Consider the following 21570-nt stretch of genomic DNA (forward strand, 5'->3'; position numbering starts at 1 on the left):
CTCCAAAATTAAAAATGGAACTGCCCAGTGATCCTACTTCTAGGACAATATCCTAAGAAATCAGAAAGGACATATGCACCCTTATATTCATAGCAGCACAATTCACCATAGTTGAGATCTGGAAATAGCCGAGTGCCCATCAGCAGATGAGTGGGTAAAAAACTGATCCGTCTACACAGTGGAATACTATGCAGTAATAAAAAAGGAACTTTTACCATTTGCAGCAGCATGGATGGACCTGGAGGGTATTATGCTAAGCAAAATAAGCTAGTCAGAGAAAGATAAGTATCACATGATCTCACTCATATGTGAAATCTAATGAACCAAATAAACTGATGAACAAAATAGATCCAGAGACAGAGAAGCATGGAGCACACTAGTGATCCTCAGAAGGAAGGCTGGGTCTGGGCGGGTCTGGGGGTGGGAAGAGATCAACCCAAGAACATGTATGCATCTATGCACAACCCATGGACACAGACAATAGTGTGGGGAATGCCAGGGGTGGAGGGTAGGACCAGAAGGGCCAATGAGGAGGGGAGGGGACCTATGTAATACTTGCAACAATAAGGAGGAAAGGAGACCTCTCCGGGTACCTGTTCTGAAGGGAATGGAACTGGAGGAGTGTCCACGGTGCTCAGAGATCTAAGATGGCAGCACAGCCGGCGGAAGCCTCACGCCTCCTCCCAGAACCAAAGTGGCACCGACAGGGAGCCTCGGCAGACAGGAGCCGCAGGGAAACCCTACCCACTGAATGCCAGCTGGAGACCCGCCGGGCAGAGTGCCGGGACCAAGGGTAACAGAAGAAGCCGCTTTGCCGAAACCGGTTTGGCTCAGTGATAGAGCGTCAGTCTGTGGACTGAAAGATCCCAGGTTCGATTCCGGTCAAGGCATGTACATTGGTTGGCACATCCCCGGTAGGGGGTGGGCAGGGGGCAGCTGGTCGATGTTTCTCTCTCATCGACGTTTCTAGCTCTCTGTCTCTCTCCCTTCCTCTCTGTAAAAAATCAATAAAATATATTAAAAAAAGAAGAAGCCGCTTGGAGGCTGGGAACGCCCCGCAGCTGAGAACACGGAGGCCATCTCAGTGACGAGGCCCCCATGCAGGGCGCGCTCACTCCCGTGCTGGGCTCCCTGCTGGAGCCCTGGAGCCGGGGGGAGGACCCGGATAACGGGCTGTGCTGCGCTGCCCGTGAGGCGGGGGGCGGCTCCTGGAAGCACCGCCACTCGCCTAGAGAGTAGGACTCCAGCGAGACCACAGCGCAGCAGGACCCAAGCTGCCTGGGGGACGTGGCTTTCAGATGAGGGCAGTCTTCACGCCATGACCCGCCTTCCTCGACGCACCACACCTTCCTGTCATAACCTTAGGAACCCCTGGCCTCCCCGGGAGGACCCCGAGATCCCACCCACCACAGTCCTCGGACCCCAGGGCGTGGTGCTGACCTTGGAGAGACCCAGAGCTGAGTTTGAACTCGTATTAACCTGGAGAGCACCACTCGCCTCCTGGAGACTCATGGGAGCCCGTCTCGCACAACTTGGGTGTCGTCAGAGCCATTTCTGTGGCAGAGCCTGACCAGCTGCTGCAGGAGGGAGGTTACAGGGAGGCGGGTCTTGGGGCGCCCTGAGTCTTTGGCTGACCGGCCCAGGTGCTGGGGGAAGTCTACCTTACTCGGCCCTCCCGGCCCAGCAGAGGCAGCCACCAACTGGAACAATTTGTGGCTCTTTCCCGGCAGCCCAGGTCTGGTCACACAGCATCTGACCTTGAGCTGCCTGAAGTCCCTCCAAGAGGCCCCAGAACCAACGTAGTGCAGGGTTGAGACCACATGGGAGCAGGTCCCCTCCGCAGTCAGGTCAACAGCAGTGAGAACTCAGCCCTCCCAGGTGGCCCACACCCACCGGGGGAGCATTCCTGAGCCCCCAGCCGGGACCAGGCAGGCTGCGCCCTGAGCCCAAGGACGCCCGCTGCAGCGCCCTCCCCACATGGTCACCGCATGCCACCAGCCTCAGAAACACATCCAGGGCAGCCAGGCACCAGGAAGTAGGCCCCAATGAAGGGGCAGCAGGAACCCTCGGGGGCAGGGATGGGAGAATTAGGTCACATGGAGGCATGTGCGGAACACTGGCTCTGAGGATGCTCATGGAACTCGAAGGAGAACACATGAGGGGAGCCTCTGCAGACGGGGAGCCTCAGACAGGGAGCCTCGGCAGACGGGAGCTGCAGGGAAACCCTAGGAAAGCGCTGTCACGCACAGGGCCAGTGGGGCTGCTGCTCCCGCTCCTCGGGTGAACATCCGTGTTCCGTGGCCGCTTTCATTTGTGTGGGGCCACCCGCCTGACAGCAGGCCGGCCAGGGGCTTGGGACAGCCCCGGGCGGGGGCCTGAGCAGCAGGGCTGACATGCTGCTGGGCAGGCACCTCCAGGGCAGCGGCTCATGCTGTGTCTCCTCTGCAGGGGTCCCCTGCACAGAGAACGACTACAAGCTGTGGTCCCCGTCCGACGAGAGGGGCAGCCAGTGCCTGCTGGGCCACAAGACAGTCTTCAAGCGCCGGACGCCTCACGCCACGTGCTTCAACGGCGAAGACTTCGACCGGCCCGTGGTGGTGGCCAACTGCTCCTGCACCCGCGCCGACTACGAATGGTGGGTGCCTGCTGCCTGGGACGGACTGGCTGTCTTCTCAGCGTGGGTGTGGGAACTGTGGCCCCTCGCCCCGAGGAAAGGAAGGAGTCACAGGAAGCAGATGGTCACCGCTCACAGAGCGCATCCGTTAGCTGCAGGGACGTGTGAGGTGGGCGAAGCTTCCACCTGGGAAATCTTACAGCCATCAGTCCGCAGCAGGCACTCAGCGTTTCTGTGTGGGCACCCCAAATGGCACATTCTGGGGGCGACGGGGGCAACTCCTTGTTCCTAGGAGCCCTGCTCTAGAGGGAGTTATTTGAAACGTGGGAATATTAGTGTACGCACACATGCTCACACACACTAGTCCTTGAGCTGAGCATGTGAGGACTGTTAATGCAGAAGTGGAGCAGTGACGTGCACACAGGTACCTAACGGATGGAGCTGCCAGCCTTGGGGGACACTTCATGGTGACTACATCTAGGGAGGAGGAGATGGGGTGGCTGCTGGGAACAGAATTTCTGGAGAAAGCATCCGGGTGATGGCCTTCAGGAAGGCCCAGATGTGTGGGCAGGAGCGTTCTGAGAGGAGGGAGCGGCAGTATGCAGGCAGGGTGGTCGCTGGGGGGAGGCGGTGTCTGTGTGTGGTGGTGAGCCAAGAGCAAGTGTCTGAAGGCTCCGCAGAGAGCTGAGGTCGGAGCCCTGAGGCAGGCGCTCAGGTCTATAATCTGCACCAGATGCTCACGGATTCAGCAGGCCTGTCCGCAGAGCTCGGACACTGAACTCAAACAGCTGGCTCATTTCCAGCAGCTGCTCAGGCCCCAGGAAGCTCAGGTTTGCTTCGGGAAATGCACACCCTGCAGCCGGTCACCCGAGGGGCCTCTGGTCCAAGGCTGGGTCAAGCCTCCAGGGGATGTTTTGGGCCTTGCAGGCCCGTGGTCTCTGCAGCTGCTCGCCCAGGCCTGGCAGCAGGAACGGGCCCCGGGTGGGTAGGCACGGATGGACCCAGTAAGTTCTCTTCACTGAAACAGCTGCCGCCCTGGGCACACCTCTGCGGGCCAGGCTTCTGAGACGGACTGTGCACATGGGTCGCCGGGGTCACGCTAATGTGAGGTCTGACTCCCGAGTCGGCACCTGCATGCAGCCATGGGCGATTCCGACGCTGCCTCTCCCGCACCTGCTCTGAGAGCAGGGGCTTTGGGCAGCTCAGACCCACATTCCCTTCGACAGCGGGTGGTCCTAGTAGTAGCATGGATGCTCCATAGCACCCCAAGCTGGGTGATGCCCCCGTGCTGTCAGGGCAGCGTCCACTGGCCTTTGATTAACCTGTAGCTAATCCGAGAGCCTTGCTGGCCTGAGGTCCCCTGACTGTAGAGGCCCAGTCAGGGAAAGGGCCCTCTCCTCTTTTATCCCCACGAAGTACTTAAAACAAAAACCAAACCAAACAAAAACATGTCAGGCAATCTAACAAATCTTTGGCTTTTCACTATTATTTTTTCATCTGATTGTCACTGTTAGCCTTTTCTCTAAGATCTGCTACCGGGCAGCAATACCAGAAACCAGGTCCCAGGGACTGGGGCGCTGTCCTGAGCCCTGGCCTGGCTCTCCTGGTCCATACGCCCACCCCACTGGCCGGAAACCCCAGGGGCTGAGTCTTTATTACAGACCAGGAAAGCCACCGTCCCTGCGCCCATGGAGTAGGGCTTCGGGCCAAGTGAGATCGTGAGCGTGAAGGTGATGGCCGGCGACCACGATAAAGGGAGTTGGGTCTCGGGCCATCCCACTGCTGTGCATCCCTCTGTCCGCTCGCTGAAGCTGCAGGGAAGGCGCCCACGCCCACTGTGCGGACTTGCAGTTGTGTGGCCCTGGACTTGGCAGTGGTCAGTGCGATGGCCTGAGATGGACTGCAGGAGAGGAAGTGAGAGCAAGTGACTGGTGGAGTCTGCTGTTAGTTCAGCTCCCGAGTGGCACCCGCATTGGAGAGAGGTTGCTTCTGAGCCCTTCAGCTGCCCCTGTACCTCCCCCCCCCCCCCCCCCCCGAGGCCCCACCACTGCCCACAGTGCCCTGGCTCAGGGTATTACTTTTTTATGTCTTTTTTAAATGCAAAAAGATTTTTATCAAGTATAATAGACTCTTGTGCATCTTTGCGCTTCACCACGTTGTCAAGAAGTGTGGCTTTTGAATCCTAACTGCAGCTCCTGGGCACACGTGCATTTCTAGCCTGACGTGATGCCCACACATCTCTGTACATGTAGATGCATGCACACACGTGACGGAAACAAGCTTTGTGAGGTGCCAGCTCCTGGTGGGTGGGCTGCATTTTGCAGTCTTCTGTGTCTTAAGGGAGTGGGGGAGCTGGTCTTAACGCTCCTGCACACGCACTGCCTGCTGGCGGGAGGGTAGAGAAACCAGCCTGGCAAGGGTGCTGGGCCGTTGGAGACAAAACAGCAATTAGCTAATGCTCCAGCCAGCCCCCAACAGAGGATCTGCTCCAATGAGTGAGACCTGCCAGTAATACACGTTTTCTGAGCGGTTCGGTAGAAAGGGCTAAGTGTGAATTGTGACAGGATATACTCAAGCCGCTTTGCCTGCATCTGGTCACTGTTTCTCACACAGTAGCTGTTTATTTGTTGGACCGAACAGAGCAAATGAAGCCTTTTGGGAGAGTGAGCAGCTGGCAGTGCTGCTGAGTTAGCAGTCAGTTTGGGCGGGACCTGGACCCGAGTGTGGCGACACTGCCTCACCTGGGAGTGTGCAGTGCGCCGGGGAAGCCGCTCTCAGGCAGAGCCTCGGCAGAGCGAGACCCGCAGCCATTCTGCTCCGGGGCGGCGGTGAGGAGACTGGCCCCACGGCGCACACGGTCTCCAAGACCAGGGCGCTGGGTCCTGGCGGGCAGGAGGGACAGCGGTGATGCTGGTAGTATGTGGACATGGCCTTAAGTAACATTGGTTTTTAAAAGGACATTTATTAAATCCTCTCTCTTTTTTAATCCTTATCCAAGGATATTTTCCATTGATATTAGAAGAGAGAGGGAAAGAGAAACATCCATGTGAGAGAAACACATCGATGGGTTGCCTCCTGCATGAGCCTTGACCAAGGCCCTGGCCAGGAAGGAGCCTGCAACTGAGGTGCATGCCCTCGACCGGAATTGTATCTGGTTACCTTTGGTTCACAGGTCCACGTTCTACCCCCTGAGCCACACTGACCAGGTACTAGTCGTGCCCAGAAGTCTCCCAGTTGTGCCCAGAAGGCCGCACTAGGTGCTAGTGGTCTGTGAACATCTGCTCTCCTTCCCACAGCTAGAGGGCAGGCCCAGAGTCTTTGGGTAGGTGTGGGATCGAGCTAACATTTCACTGTTTTGTCTTGAGCATACTGATTTGTGTTGGTTTTATCTACTTATGGCACGTGGTAGTGGCTTACGATGATGGTTCTGATGTAAAGGCCTTCTGGAATGGTGCCGGTGCCGAGCTTAGTGCAGTCTGTAAGGGGCACGGGAGGAGCCAGTGGTACAGGTGCAGGCAGCATGAGGGAGTTGCAGCGTCGGCCCTGAGGTGCAGACCGCGGCCATGACAAGCCCTCATTGCCTTTCAGTGACTTCGGTTTCAAGATGAGTGAGGACCTGCTGCTGGAGGTTTGCGTGCCCGATCCCGAGTTCTCTGAGCAGTCCGACTCCCCTCCTGTGCCCTGCCCTGCGGGTTCCACCTACCGGAGGACGAGAGGGTACGTCTCACGGCGGCTGCCGGGCAGGGACTTGGGGTCTACGCTGGGTCTGGGAGCCCGGGTGCCTTTCGACTGGAAATGCCAGGCTTCTAGCGAGCAGGTGTCTTTTTTTTTAATCCTCATCTGAAGATATTTTTCCGTTCATTTTTAGAGAGTGTGTGAGAGAACAGGAAAGAGAGAGAAACATCCATGTGAGAGAAACATCAGTTGGTTGCCTCCTGTACTTGCCTGACCAGGGATCAGGCTGGGGAGATATGTGCCCTGGACCAGAATCGGACCCGGGACTCTTTGGTTTGCAGGACCCTTTGCTCTATCCACTGAGCCGGCTAGGGCTGGGCAAGCAGGTTTCAAGTAGCTCGGGCAATATTTAACGTTAGGATATTTGCAAACTCTTCCATCCGCAGTGAGAGAGAAAGGAAAGTCTATAAGTTCCTCTGTGATTTTACTTGTATCTGAAGTCATACATTTAGCATGCACATCGTCAGAGGAGTTTGTGGGGACATCGGTGTAAAAGCCGTGCAGGATAGCACCCAGATGGTCTGAGCTGCTACCTGATTCCGGCAGTGCTGGGCCTGAGGGATCCATGGGGAAAAGAGCAGGTGAACCCTGCTGTGCATGCTGGAAATGCGTTCCAGTCACAGAGCCTTTAAAAAAAAAAAAAGTATTGATTTCAGAGGGGAAGGGAGAATCATTGATTGGCTGCCTCCTGCACACCCTCTCCTGGGGATCGAGCCCACAACCCAGGCATGGGCCCTGACCGGAATCATTCCCCAGGCCCTTCAGTCAGCAGGCCGATGCTCCATCCACAGAGCACCCGACCAGGGCTACAGGGCCCGCATGGCTGTTCTCTGACATGTCTCCTCTTGCTCTTGGGGTTGGGGTGACAGCTATCGGAAGATTTCTGGGGACACGTGCAGCGGAGGGGATGTCGAAGCGCGACTGGAGGGGGAGCTGGTCCCGTGCCCCGTGGCAGGTAAGAGGCGGCGCTTCCCTTGGCTTCTTGAGCCGCCGTTGGGCTGTGGTGGCAATCCCTCAGCCTGTCCTGGGTCATCGAGAAAGAGTGGCGTTTCTCAGAGCTCCCTGCACGCGGATCCAGACTCACTTATGTAACCATATGACTTCACAGGAGTGGACAGTACTTGGGAAGGAAACCCCCTCTGTTCTTTGAAAAACGCTCACTCAGCACCTGCGGTGGTCCAGGCGGGGCCGGCGAGCGGGGCTGGTCTCTTGTTCCTTGATCTGCTTGTCAGAGCGGGTGGAAAAGAGGCTTGTGGGGAAGGAGCCAGTGGTCTATCTTATTTTTGTGTTACTTACTATAAGTAACACTAGTAACCCTGCACACAAATCCATGCACTAATAGCTCGCTGCCGCCCTCCAGTATGGCTTTCCACCCACTGCCCGCCTCCTGTAGTTCCCCTGCCCCCTCATAGCTGTTTCTGTTTTGATAAGTCTGGGGCTGAAGGCAGGTTTGTGCCGAGAGAGGAAGAGGGTGTAGGACTGATGGGACCCCACATCTCTGCAAAGGTGAGTCATTTGGGCTTCTGGAAGGACTTGAAAAATGAAGTCCGTTTTCCTCTTGGATGACCGAGTGCTAAAAGAGCGCAGGCTGCCGCCCTGTGCTGGGATTGCCACTTCCTGTCTTTCCTAAGGGAAGTGTCCGCGGAGAGGCCGCACGCGCCCATAGCTTCTCTGGGCATGGCTCCACCGAGGCTTAGTGAGCAAGAGAGCCAGCGCAGCGCAGTCAGGCTTGTGGGTGTTTGAGGGAGGCGTGGGTTCGAGACTGGCTGCAGTAGCTCTGTTCTTTCCTGCGCAGCTTCAGGGAGTCCCTGGCTCTGGTGACATTTAGGGGCTCAGCTGTCTCCATCCTGACCGCCCTTCCCTGGGAATGTTTTCTTGAAAACCGGAAGGAGAAATTGGTTATCATATAGTGGCAGCTTAGATACTTGAGAAGTGAAGTGAGACCCGAGGAACAGAGGCAAACGTACCTTTATTAGAGTTGCAGGCAGATTCATTTCTGGTGCGTTATCTGTGTTGAAGCCTTTGTGAGGCTACTACGCGTTGCTCATTGAGGGAATGGAGTGGGGAGGAGGGAATGGAATGGGGGGGGAAGGGAGTCGGGAGAAGGGGTCGGGATGGGGGGAAGGGAGGGAGAAGGGATGGGGGGCCACCAGGTACTGTGCAGACATGGAGCAGAGGGCTTCGGTTTGCACGGGGGTCCGTCTGCAGCACCTTGTCCAGATGGGCGTGGGCGGGGCCATGAGCGTGTGCTCACCCCACTTCCTGGGAGGAGCCCGGTGTGTGCCAGGCTGTTCCCGCCTGGGAGAGGGAGGCTAGCTTTATATATATATATATATATATATATATATATATATATATATATATATATATATATATATATTTTTTTTTATTGATTTTAGAGAGAGGGAGAGAGAATAGAAACATCAATGATGAAAGAGACTCTTTGACTGGCTGTCTCCTGCACACCCACACAGGGGATGTGCCCTGAACCCAGGACTTCAGCCTGCAGGCAGGCTCTCTATCCACTGAGCCACACCAACCAGGGCAGAGGCACGAGCTCTTTAGTTACTTCTGGGACGTGAAGCAAACCTGGTAATTCCGGCCTCTCTGTATGAAAATGGCCCACTGAGTGTCTGCTCACTGCAGAGGCAGCGGCAGGGGGAAGCTCGGATCGGAGCTTACTGGTAACGGCCACGGTGAATCACTTGGCCTCGCTGCTCTCCGTTTTCTGGTTTGTAAAATCGTGTTATAGTAGGCCTCTGATTAGACACTTACGTGGGTTAAGCGATGCCTGGGACATAGTCTGTGGGTTGTGGATAAGTGCTTGTTAAAGAAGTGGAGTTTATGATAATTGTGTCGTAAAACATGGTCAGTAGTGAAGAACAAATGTGTTATTATCTTAGAAACAAGAGTTGGGCGGTGAGCAATGTGTCACAGGTGAGCAAACGGTCAGCCAGCCTGGCTGCACGTCTTCAGTGGCCGTGGCCCCTGATGGCGGGGCCGCGTGCTGACCGGTGCCGGTCCTCGTCCAGTGTGACTGATGAGCCGGGCTGCGCTTAGCATTGCGGATGTTGGAGCCTGCCCACTGGGGGGTCTAATAAAAACAGAAGGAGCAGGTGATGACTTGGCGGAGGAGGAATTGCTGGAAGATCATGGGAGTTTAAGTCACCACCCGAGCAGGAGGTGTGCTCCAGGCCACGCCCGCCAACGCGGTGCTCTCCTGGGACCCCATGGGCCCTGCATGCCAGTGGCTCTGAGGTGTGGGACCCAGGGCCCCCGTGCCCATGGCTCTGAGGTGTGGGACCAAGGGCCCCGCGTGCCCGTGGCTCTGAGGTGTGGGACCCAGGGCCCTGAGTGCCCATGGCTCTGAGGTGTGGGACCCAGGGCCCCCGTGCCAGTGGCTCTGAGGTGTGGGACCCAGGGCCCTGAGTGCCCATGGCTCTGAGGTGTGGGCCCCAGGGCCCTGAGTGCCAGTGGCTCTGAGGTGTGGGCCCCAGGGCCCCCGTGCCCGTGGCTCTGAGGTGTGGGACCCAGGGCCCTGAGTGCCCGTGGCTCTGAGGTGTGGGACCCAGGGCCCCCGTGCCCGTGGCTCTGAGGTGTGGGACCCAGGGCCCTGAGTGCCCATGGCTCTGAGGTGTGGGACCCAGGGCCCTGAGTGCCCGTGGCTCTGAGGTGTGGGACCCAGGGCCCCGTGTGCCCATGGCTCTGAGGTGTGGGACCCAGGGCCCTGAGTGCCCGTGGCTCTGAGGTGTGGGACCCAGGGCCCTGAGTGCCCGTGGCTCTGAGGGGTGGGACCCAGGGCCCTGAGTGCCAGTGGCTCTGAGGTGTGGGACCCAGGGCCCTGAGTGCCAGTGGCTCTGAGGTGTGGGACCCAGGCCCGAGGCGGAGACCGTTCACTGTCTGTGGTCTGTGCAGAGGAGAACGAGTTCATCCTGTTTGCCACGCGCAAGTCCATCCACCGCTATGACCTGGCCTCCGGCGCCACCGAGCAGCTGCCGCTCGCTGGCCTGCGGGCCGCTGTCGCCCTGGACTTCGACTATGCGCGCAACTGCCTGTACTGGTCTGACCTGGCCTTGGACCTCATCCAGGTGAGTGCCCGGCGGCGGGGGCCGTGTTTGCACCCCGATAGACACACTTTTTTCCCAGCGGCCGCAGGAGGGGTGTCACGGGGGCTCAGTCTGCCCACCCAGAGCCCCAACAAGGCCTCGCCTTCCTGCTGGGGAGACTGGAGGACGCTGTGCAGACTGCGGGATCACTTCCTGTCACCCCCGTGCCCGCAGCCCTTCTCCCCAGGCCGCGTGGTGGTTCTGTTCTCACCATGGTGGCGTTCTGCAGCGAGGACAGGGAACAGGCCGGGCCGGCATTTCAAAGCAGAGCTGTTTGGTCTTCAGTCCTTTTAGAAAAGCGTGTTCAACAATGCTGACTTCTATCCCACAGAGATCTCATGGGGCTCGGGCATGTGAGGGGTGGGCGCTGAGTCTCCCAACAGTAGCACCTGGTGGCCCGAGCCTCTCCAGGGAGAGAAACTGAGAAGCAGACAGGGGCGTAAAGAAACTGCTGGCCCGGGTGGCTGGTCTGCAAAGCAGGCACCGCACACCCCGGGCCCCGGCAGCGGGCAGGAGGTCACTGAGCATTCACAGAATTGCTGCTGCTTCCCTCGCCAGCGCCTCTGTCTGAACGGGAGCACCGGGCAGGAGGTGATCATCAGCTCCGGCTTGGAGACCGTGGAAGCCTTGGCCTTCGACCCCCTCAGCCAGCTGCTTTACTGGGTGGACGCTGGCTTTAAGAAGATTGAGGTAGGTGTGCTCCCCTGACCCAATGAGGAGGACTCCAGCCAGATGGGACACAGATGGGGCCAGTGGTCATGTTTGCTCTGGAGTTCTCAGACCTCCAAGGATGGGCCCTGGGCCTCGAGAGGAAGGCGAGGGCCGGGCCGGAGCCGCTGCTCTCTGCTGTGAAGGTCCCGCACACAGAGCACGGGCACCTGCCGCACAGACCTCCTGAGGTGCCGAGAGCTTGTATTCGGGAGAGGAAACAGAGCAGCAACAACAACAATAGTATCGTAGCATTACCATGACTATTTTTAACATTTTTATTGATTTCAGAGAGGAAGGAAGAGGGAGAGAAACATTAATGAGAGAAACACTGATTGGCTGCCTTCTTCATGCCCCCTACTGGGGATCAAGCTCGTAACCTGGGCATGTGCACCGGATTTGAACCTGAGATCCTTCAGCCCACAAACTGAGCCAAATTGGTTAGGGCCGTAGCATTATTATATGGTCTACCATCAGCACTCAGACAGCATGGTGGTCGGTTAGTAGGGGTGTCGAACTCAATCAGAGAAGGGGCCAAAATCTAAAATCCAGCCTAAATCGCGGGCCGAATGGTTTACTGAACAGTCATAAACTGTCATTGTGATGGAAACGCAGCGGAGTGCAGTGATGACAGTGCGGTGCGGGCCACATTGCAAGGCCTGGCGGGATGGATTTGGCCCGCGGGCCTTGTGTTTGACACATGTGGGTTAGAGGAATAATGATAGCAGCATCGTCATTATCACCATCATCATCACCAGGGCAATGAGGCTCACTGTGCCTGCCCCTGCGGGAGCCACGTGGCAGGACTTAACAACCCAGCAGGTGGCTCTCCTTGTTTATCCTGACCTCTCGTGCTCAGCTGCCCGGGCACATGAAGCTCCACAGTGGCCGCTGAGTGCCCATCAGCCTCCGGGCCTCAGCTCCTGCAGTGCTGCTGGCCCGGACCCTGCCTCTGCTCTCACTCCCTGTGGAGGGTGGGCATGGGGCCAGGGGAAGCAAGTAGACACAGAGCCCAGGGAGGCTGCAAGACATGAGCCATAGGTTGCATTCCAGTGGCCGAGGGACTTTGGCTTCAGGTCCATCGTCCATCGCCATTGGCAAATGCAGTGCTTTCCAAGTGCCGTGGCGCCTGCCAGTGCCCCTTCGCCTTGGGATGGCACAGCGGAGGCAAGCATGTCGGCTAGGTGAGGGATAGAGTTTATTTTCGTTGTTGCTTATTTTTATTTTTTAAATATCCTTGGGGACGCACAGCCGGGGGCAGAGGTGCCTCGGGGACGCACAGCCGGGGGCAGAGGGGCCTCGGGGACGCACAGCTGGGGGCAGGGGCACCTTGGGGCACGGCCCCTGAGCTGAGCCCTGACTGAGGAGGTCGCTGGAGAGCTTGCCTCAGAGCAGTGAGAGGAGAAGGGAAGGGCACAGGGCTTGTGGCAGGGAGCTCTGCTGCTGCTGTTGTTTTTTTGTTGTTAATCCTCACTTGAGGATATTTTCCTATTGATTTTCAGAGACAGTGGGAGAGAAACACATCAATTGGTTGCCTCCTGCATGAGCCCTGACCAGGGCCCAGGCCAGGGAGGAGTCTGCAACCAAGTAGGTGCCCTTGACCGGATTTGAACCTGCAACCCTTCGGTCCACAGGCCAACACTCTATCCAGGGAGCCCAGCCGGCCAGGCTGCGCTGATGGTGTTAGTGTCTCTCTCTCCTCTGCGGTGTGTGGCCCATGCTCTCGGGCCAGCAGGAGCAGGCAGAGCCTTGCTCACACTCGCTCAGGCCCTGCTTGTGTAAACTGGTGTCAAAGCAGAAGCTGGAGAGGAGGGGCCTGAGTGAGCCTGAAGGAGAGACGGGCTTTGATTAGAGCGGAGGACGGGCAGGCGATGGCGTAGGCCGGCTCGGAGCAGGAGCCAGGTCTGCTGACAGCGGGAACTGAAGGAGAAGCCTGTGGAGACGTCACTGCCAGGCGGTGGCATGGCGACTTCCCTCTGCGGACAGGGTGGCGCCGGGCCAGGGCCTGGGCAGCAGGCGGGTAAATGAGTTAACATGTGAGTGCTGTGCACATCGCAGGGGCCTCTGCCAGAGTGTGCATGTAGGAGCCAGAGGAAAGGCCGTTCAGACTAGAAAGGGAGCCGATGTCCCAGGTCAGCCCGCAGTGGACCTGGCGGCCTCGAGGGGCCTGTCTGCAGGCAGCAGCTGGCGGGAGGCTGCAGGGGCTCTGACCATCTTGGCCCTTTGCTCTTCCCTCGCGCCTGTCAGGTAGCTCATCCGGATGGTGACTTCCGACTCACGATCGTCAATTCCTCTGTGCTCGATCGGCCCCGCGCTCTGGCCCTCGTGCCCCAGGAGGGGTAAGTGTGGCTCCGTGGAAGGCGGGGTGAGTCCCAGGCTGCAGCAGACAGACTCACGGGAATGCAAATTGCTCGACAAAAGCTGCTTCTCAGGACTGTGGTTGTAGTAAGCAGTTAACTGAGTTTTGAAACCATAGTCTTTGTCAGGTAACTTCACCAGCAAGCATCCGAATTTCTTAGACATCCAGATGTCTCACATCTGTGCGAAGTTTCTCCAACAAAAGGTAATATTAAGGCCCAGCCATTATGACTCAGTGGTTGAACATCGACCTATGAACCAGGAGGTCACAGTTGGATTCCCTGTCTGAATACATGCCCGGGTTGCAGGCTTGATCCCCAGTGTGGGGTGTGTAGGAGGCAGCTGATTGATTCTCTCTTATCATTGATGTTTCTCTCTCTCCCTCTCTGAAGTCAATTAAAACCTATTAAGAAAACATAATATTAAAGCTTCTCTGTAGACATAGTCAAGTCTGATTGGATAGTGTGAGGATTCGTTTCTTTTTGTAGCATTTTTTGTAGCATTTTTTAATTTTTTAAATTTATCTTTATTGTTGAGAGTATTACAGATGTCCCCCCATTTTTACCCTCATTGTCCCCTCCACAAGCTCCTGCCCCACCCGCCTTCACCACACTGTTGTCTGTGTCCGTGGGCAATGCTTTCTTGAATGGTGCAACCATTTAAAGAATGTCCTCGGATGAGAATGAACAACAACAGACATCTGGAAGTTACGCACTTGATTTAAAACATTAATAAAAGAGAACAGAAGTTTATGAAGTGAACAATTCTTATTTCTCCTTTCTCACTATTAATGCTTCACCTCACATTTCTAGGGGTTAATAGTTATTTGTGTCTTGTTCAGGATTTTTTAACCCATGTACAAGCACATTATCTCTTTTTTAAAAAATATATTTTATTGATTTTTCACAGAGAGGAAGAGAGAGGGATAGAGAGTTAGAATATCAATGAGAGAGAATCATCGATCAGCTGCCTCGTGCACACCCCCTACTGGGGATGTGCCCGCAACCAAGGTACATGCCCTTGACCGGAATCGAACCCGGGACCTTTTAGTCCGCAGGCCAACGCTCTATTCACTGAGCCAAACCAGTCCCAGCCAAGCACATATCTTTAAAACACTCAGACACATACACGTATTTGCCAAATAGAGCACTAAGATATATGTTGTACTCTTCTGCATATGTTAAAAATTTTTTTTTGTTAATTATAGAGAGGAGGGGCAAGGGATAGAGAAATAGAAAAGTCAGTGATGAGAGAATCATTGTTTGGCTGCCTCTTTCATGTCCCACACTGGGGATTGAGCCCATATCCCAGGCATATGCCCTGACTGGAATCTAACCATGACCTTCTGATTCATAGGTTGACGCTCAACCACTGAGCTATGCCAGCCAAGCCATATATTAAAAGTTAAATATGTTTTGAAGATGGTTTCATGTGAGCACCTATAGACTTTAGGCTGCATAATTTTCTTTTGTATGTATCATAATGTATTACTTTTTCTATAGATTTAAATACATATATGTATATACACACAAAAATACATATATGTTTTATTTCAAAAACTAGTGGCCTGGTGCATGAAATCCATGCATGGGGTTGGGGGAAGGGGTGTCCCTTAACCTGGTCTGCACCCTCTCCAATCTGGGACTCCTCAGGGGATGTCTGACTGCCGGTTTAGGCCTAATCCCACAGGCAGTCTGACATCTCTCTCACAATCCGGAACTCCTGGCTCCTAACTATTCACCTGCTTGTCTGCCTGATTGACCCTAACCACTCTGTCTGTTGGCCTGCTCGCCCCCAACTCCCCACCTGCTGGCCTACTTGCCCCCAACTCCCCTCTTGCCAGCCTGCTTACTCCCAACTGCCCCCCTCCCCCACCAGCCTGGTCACCCCAAATGACCTCCCCCACCAGCCTGATTACTTACAACTGCCCTCCCCTCTTGGCCTCTAACCACCTCTACCTTGACCACACCAACATGGCTTTGTCCCCCCCTTGGGGTACAGGACAGCCTAGGTGAGGAGCCTGTGGTGGTTTGCAGGCCAGCCATGCCTCCATGGGGTGAGGGTCCCCACTGGGGGGCGTGGCCAGCCTGGGTGAGGGGCTGAAGGTCCTTTTCAGGCCAGACACACCCCCTTCAGAGTAGAGGTCCCTGCTGGGGTGCCTGGCCAGCCTGGGTGAGGGGCTGAGGACCATTTTCAGGCCCCTCCTTCGGCAGCCAGCCCAGGTAGGTAGGAAGCTTGGCTTCCTCCATCACTGGGGGCAACACAAGCCTCCTGCCTACTCTAGCTGGCTCCGTTGTCGCCACCATCTTGGTCCCACTAATTTGCATATTCTCTGCTGATTTAACTGTGAGCATTGCTGAGTGATGGTCAATTACCATATTTCTCTTATTGGTATAGATTATTTTTGCTAGTATGAACAGTCTTTGCTATGATGACCATCTTTTTTATGTTATCTCTGCATTACTTGATTACATACATAGAAAATGCCCCATACAGGAACTTTTGGGTCAAGGAATGAAATGGTTTTGGTATTGTGATTACATATTGTGATGATCAGGTTGAAATACCCACTGGTGGGAGTGTCACCTCCCGGGAGCAGGGTTGAGCCCCTGTCTGAGCCCCTGTGCTAGAGAGAGGGCCTGGGCTCCTGTCCCCGGAGCTGGTGACAATGCTCTCTGGTTGGACAGGGTGATGCTCTGGACCGACTGGGGAGACCTGAGGCCAGGCATTTACCGGAGCAACATGGACGGCTCTGCTGTGCGCTCCCTGGTGTCGGAGGACGTGAAGTGGCCCAATGGCATCTCCGTGGACGAGCAGTGGGTCTACTGGACGGACGCCTACCTGGACTGCATCGAGCGGGTCTCCCTCCACGGCCAGCAGCGCTCAGTCCTCTTGAGTGGCCTCCCGCACCCCTATGCCATCGCGGTCTTCAAGGTGGGGCTGCCTCGCGGCCCGCCCTGCCCAGGGTGGCCAGCACACTGCTGTGAGAACGGGCTGGGTGTTTGTAGAGCGGCTAGTCTCTGCTGGGAGAGAGCTCACTTTCCAGTCGGGGGCTGTTCCTTTCAGCCCAGGCAGAGGGATGCGGACAGGTGCCCATCCCTGGTTTCAGCTCTGGCCGTGTCTGTGGGGAGCTTTGCCCCCGCCTCTCTGTGGCCCCAAGGAGCCTGTACCTGTGGGGCCGGCCACCCTCCTGGACTCTGTAGAACAAAGGTTCTCCCAACATTGAGAAGATTTCAAACGGAAGAGTTGGGCTGTGGGCAAACGTGATGTTGACCGAGTAGTTTTGTTGGGGCAGTGCCTCGGTGTGGGTGTCGGCAGAGGTTCGGGTGAACTCCTGACTCGCATCGCATGGGGTCCAGAGGAGCCGATGGCGGCCAGTGCCCACGGTGGCCCTCCCAGCAGCTCCTCGCCGAGGCCCAGAGGGAAGCCCAGAGCCACACTAAAGAGCCGACGTTTTCTTTTCAGAACGATCTTTACTGGGACGACTGGTCACAGCTCAGCATCTTCCGAGCTTCCAAGCAGGGTGGGTCACAGGTGGCGCTGCTGGCCAGCCAGCTCCCAGGGCTGATGGACATGAAGGTTTTCTACAAGGGGAAGACTGCTGGTAAGGGCCTCTCCTCCCTCCTCTTGGTGGGTCCCAGAAAAGGGCTGGGTGCTGCAGCCTCTACCCCAGCAGCTCCGTGGCCTCAGCCAGGCTCAGCCAGTGTTACCTAGCCACAGCCACTGTCAGCCAGCCACAGCCACTATCAGCCAGCCACAGCCACTATCAGCCAGCCACAGCCAGTGTTACCTAGCCACAGCCACTGTCAGCCAGCCACAGCCACTGTCAGCCAGCCACAGCCACTGTCAGCCAGCCACAGCCACTGTCAGCCAGCCACAGCCAGTGTTACCTAGCCACAGCCACTGTCAGCCAGCCACAGCCAGTGTCAGCCAGCCACAGCCAGTCTCAGTGGCAGGCACATTGTTCACTTCTTCCCAACGGCATCGTGATTCCTGTCCTAATGAGACACAAGCAGCTGGAAGAGGCATGTGTTGCCTGCCCGGGGTGCTGGTGATTGGTCAGTAATGATAGCCTCCCCTGCTTTCGTCCCCTCACTGCGTGGGGATGTGACCTCCATTGCAGCCGGAGGGGCCCTGCAGGTGTTTCATTTCTGCCACACACACACCCAGCGGGGCTGTGCCATTCCTCGGGGCGGGGCTGCGCTGGGCTGCAGGCTGTGCTGCTTCCTGGCAGGATCCCATCTGGGTCTCTGGCTCAGACGTGCACGCGTCTGCCGTGGCACGGGTGCTGCTCTGATGACTCGCTCTGTGCCCACCGTGAACGCCAAGCCCCAGGATGAACATTCTCTCTCTTTTTTTGCTCAGTAGTTTTACCAGAGCCTGGCACTGAGTGCCCACTTCATGTTCGTTGGAAGAAGGGATGAGAAGGAGGTGCAGTCAGTAGCTTTCTTAAAGATTGCTGGTTGTGGCTTAGCTGCTCGGAGGCTCTGGCTCTCGTCCTGACGGCGAGGCTGCCCTGTGGAAAGCTGCCCGTCCAGATGGCCTTCCCTCTGCTGACCTCCTCTGCACAGGGAGGGCACTAAGGAGAGAGGCTCTCCAAGGACAGCCCATCTGGAAGCCAGACACACTGGCGGGCTCCGGTTTGAATTAGAATGCGGCGTTGTCCTGCCGGCTTGGCAGGCCGCTTCGAGAAAATGGACAAAGGGAAGTGATCTGGTCAGAGATACCGTGACCCTCCTGGGGCCCAGGGGGCTCATGTGGCCTGTAAGTCAATGCTGTTTGTCCACACAGCCAACCTGCGCCAGGTAGGGCTGGAACAGGATCTGGGGGTAGAGATTCGGGAGTGACATCTTAGAGGAATTGGTTTTCCCAAACATCCCGTTCTGCCACGTTAGTTCTTCGGGAGGTGCCCGGCCTAACTGGGGCGATGAAGGGATCAGCTTCCAGCTCGTGACTGGGCCCTCGGGGCCTTGGTGAGGACACCAGCCCTGACCACCATCTCTCAGTCCTGGCCTGGCCCAGGAGGCCGGCCTGCATCTGGACAAGTCCCCGTGAGCACAGGCCGCTCCTGAAACATGTGGTCAGCGGAACAGCAGCCGGGCCTCACGCCCACGTGGGCAGGTCGCTTCCTCCCTGCTGACCTGTGGCCACTTCCAGGGAAGGGCTGTTGGACGTGAAGGGGAAATGGTGGCCGCAGTCCTGGGCGGGAGGGGCAGGCTCTGATCTCCGACAGGCGGTGTGGGCTACATCGAGGCTTTAGCCAGGGCACTGGCTGCCGGCACAGCTCGTGTGCAGTGGGGTGTCGCCAGGTCTTGAGCTTGCCCGCTCGAGCCTGCCTGCCCCTTTGGACGCTGAGTGTTGCGGATTCCTGTTCTGGGTGCCAGTCCTTGGTGCCAGGCAGTCTGTTGTTTTGTTGTCTGCTCTGACACATGGAGGACTTCCTGTGAGTGTGAGAAAGATGGTGATAATAACTACATCTGTTAAGGAACTGTAATGTCATAATGTGAGAAACACTCACCTGTCTGAATTCAAATAACACTCAAAGACAGAAGTATGGCGAAATGAGACTTTAATGCTCTCTCCAGAGCAGGCGTCCATCTGGTTGCACAGCCACACCTGGGGCAGCGTGCACAGTCCATTTACTCAGTCCCTCCTCCGGCTCATTGGCTGAGCACCAGGGGTTCACCTGTTCTCTCATAGGTCGCCCAGGTCCCATTGGCCATTTAAAAGAATGTCCGAGGCCTTTTCCACTTGCCTCCCCTCCCCTGTCTCCTTGAGGGGGGCACCTCGGGAGTGGGTGTTTCCTCCATGATGCTGGCCACGCCCACAGTTGTTGGTTCTCACACCCTCTCCCCCCTCCCCACATTGTGTTTGCCCTGGGGACTCAGTGACCGCCCCATCCAAAGCTGGCCCTGCTGGAGGTGAACCACAGGGGCCCACTTCCCACAATAAGCACCCATTAACGTGCTTGATGGGCTGTGTGACTTGTTCGTCTTCCCCAAATCCACGTGTCCTGTCCTCATCTCCATGGTGTGGACGAGGACATGAAAGTCGGGCTGAGTAACTCTGCATTGCCTGCTGAGTAAGTGGTAAGAATCTGAACCGCGGCTGCGCTGACTTTGTTCGGGTGCCGCTATCGCTCCCAAAGCCCCAGGCCCTGGTGCACGGCCGACTTCGAAGCTCCATTGGTTCTTGTCTGTGATAGAACTTTGATGATTTGGAACTTTTGTCAGTTTGAGCTATTTGCTTTGACAGATGCATTTTTCATCTTTACACCTGGCTGATTGGTGCATAGTATTACTGGAATTCATTCTTCACAGTCCTTTTTCCTTAAACAGCTAATTTGCGAGGCTGTTGATATGTTTAGTTGATGCTGCAATGAGCTAGAGTCTGTTGGAGCCCTTTGAATCCTTCCTCAGAGTCTGTAGGAAGCACATGCTTTTAACTGTTCATAATGAGGGCAGATATGTATGATGGAGTGGGTTTGAGTTCAATAGATAACTAAATAAGATAGTATTTTTGGGTCCTAACTGGTTCTATTACTGGCCCAAGGTTCGTGTACCTGATGCTTTAAAAAAAAAAAAAAAGGCCAATGTTGAGTAAGTCAGTGTTTGGAGCAAGCAAAGGTTTATTGATTGAGAAGGCCTTGCTAGAGAGGGTGGGAGAACTAGTTCTCAGTCCATCTTAAGAAAGACTGGACTCTCATCTTTTGTTGTTAAGGGGAAGGAGGAGGGGCAAGGCTAGGGGTGCTTGCTGGCCAGGGTGGCCAGCTCCAGGGGTTGAGGGAAAATGTGGGCTTCCCAGGCCCTTTGTTCCTGCTGATCCTAGGCCATTGCAGGACGTCTGTGAGCCTGAAAACAGGCATCACTTTTTGCTCTTGCCTCGCAGCTGTGCTGAAGGATGCGAGCCCAGCACATTTCTTCTGGTTCTCTAGCCTGTTGGAGCAGGAGCAGCCTGCAGCCATCTGAGGGAGGGAGCATTGCAGTCCAGAACATTCTGGAAGAATTTTCCAAAGAGGATGTCAGAGAATGTTCTGACTCTGACAGACATCACAGGGCTGTGTTTGGCCTTTGAAGGGGACCCCTTTCCCATTGGGGTGATGCCTTCCTGTTCCCCATTCTCCCACACAGACTGGCCCTGTGGGAGGGCCAGGCTAGTGCTTTGTTGAACACCCTGCCCTCCTCCTGACACGTGACCCTGTTCTCTGAACGTGGCTCTGCCCCAGCCCCGCACTCCTGCCCTGCCTGCCTCTTGGGGTCAGTGAACTGGTCAGCATGGTTTGGGGGTTGACCCTAAGGCTGGTTTCTTTCTTTCTTTCTTTCTTTTTTAATAAGTTTTTATTGTTCATATTATTACAAATGTTCCCCCCACCACCATTGCTCTCCTCCACCAGGTTCCCACCCCACCCTCTGCCCTTTCCCCACTCCCCATTGTCCTCATCCATAGGTGCACAGTTTATGTTCAGTCTCTTCCCACATCCCCCTCTCCCCTTTTCCCCAAGAATCGTCAGTTCACTCCCCTTCCATACCTCTGATTCTATTATATTCAACAGTTAATATTGTTCATTAGATTTTTTTTTAATTTCCTTGGTTTTTTAGATTCACTTGTTGATAGTTACGTATTTGTTGTTCATAATTTTTATCTTTATTTACTTTCTCTTCTGAAAGAACCCCCTTCAGCAATTCATATAATTCTGGTTTGGTGTTGATGAACTCCTTTAGCTTTTTTTTTATTAGTGAAGCTCTTTATCTGACCTTCGATTCTGAGTGATAGCTTTGCTGGATAGATTATCTTTGGCTGTAGGTTCTTACTATTCATCACCGTGAATATTTCTTGCCATTCCCTTCTGGCCTGCATGGTTTCTGTTGAGAAGTCAGCTGACAATCGTATAGGTGCTCCTTTATAGGTAATTACTTTCTTTGCTCTTGCTGCTTTTAATATTCTCTCTTTGTCTTTTGCTCTTGGAATTTTAATTATGATGTGTCTTGGTGTGGTCCTCATTGGATTCCTTTTGTTGGAATTCTGTGCGCTTCCTGGACTTGTAAGTCT

The 21570-nt window shown here is 55.6% G+C and overlaps 1 protein-coding gene across 2 annotated transcripts in view; it reads left to right on the forward strand.

Moving 5' to 3' along the window:
- Nucleotides 1–21570, forward strand: part of SORL1 (sortilin related receptor 1) — a 139204-nt gene that overhangs the window by 60154 nt on the left and 57480 nt on the right. For both annotated transcript variants that reach the window (XM_036412607.2, XM_045572359.1), the window contains exons 14-21: nt 2449–2635; nt 6203–6331; nt 7219–7304; nt 10265–10437; nt 11014–11145; nt 13411–13502; nt 16209–16455; nt 16987–17125. In XM_036412607.2, the coding sequence (XP_036268500.1) occupies nt 2449–2635; nt 6203–6331; nt 7219–7304; nt 10265–10437; nt 11014–11145; nt 13411–13502; nt 16209–16455; nt 16987–17125 (1185 nt within the window). The remainder of the gene's footprint in view (nt 1–2448; nt 2636–6202; nt 6332–7218; nt 7305–10264; nt 10438–11013; nt 11146–13410; nt 13503–16208; nt 16456–16986; nt 17126–21570) is intronic.

The sequence above is a fragment of the Pipistrellus kuhlii genome, unplaced genomic scaffold, assembly GCF_014108245.1.
Source record: "Pipistrellus kuhlii isolate mPipKuh1 unplaced genomic scaffold, mPipKuh1.p scaffold_m20_p_45, whole genome shotgun sequence".
In the NCBI taxonomy this organism is placed as follows: domain Eukaryota; kingdom Metazoa; phylum Chordata; class Mammalia; order Chiroptera; family Vespertilionidae; genus Pipistrellus; species Pipistrellus kuhlii.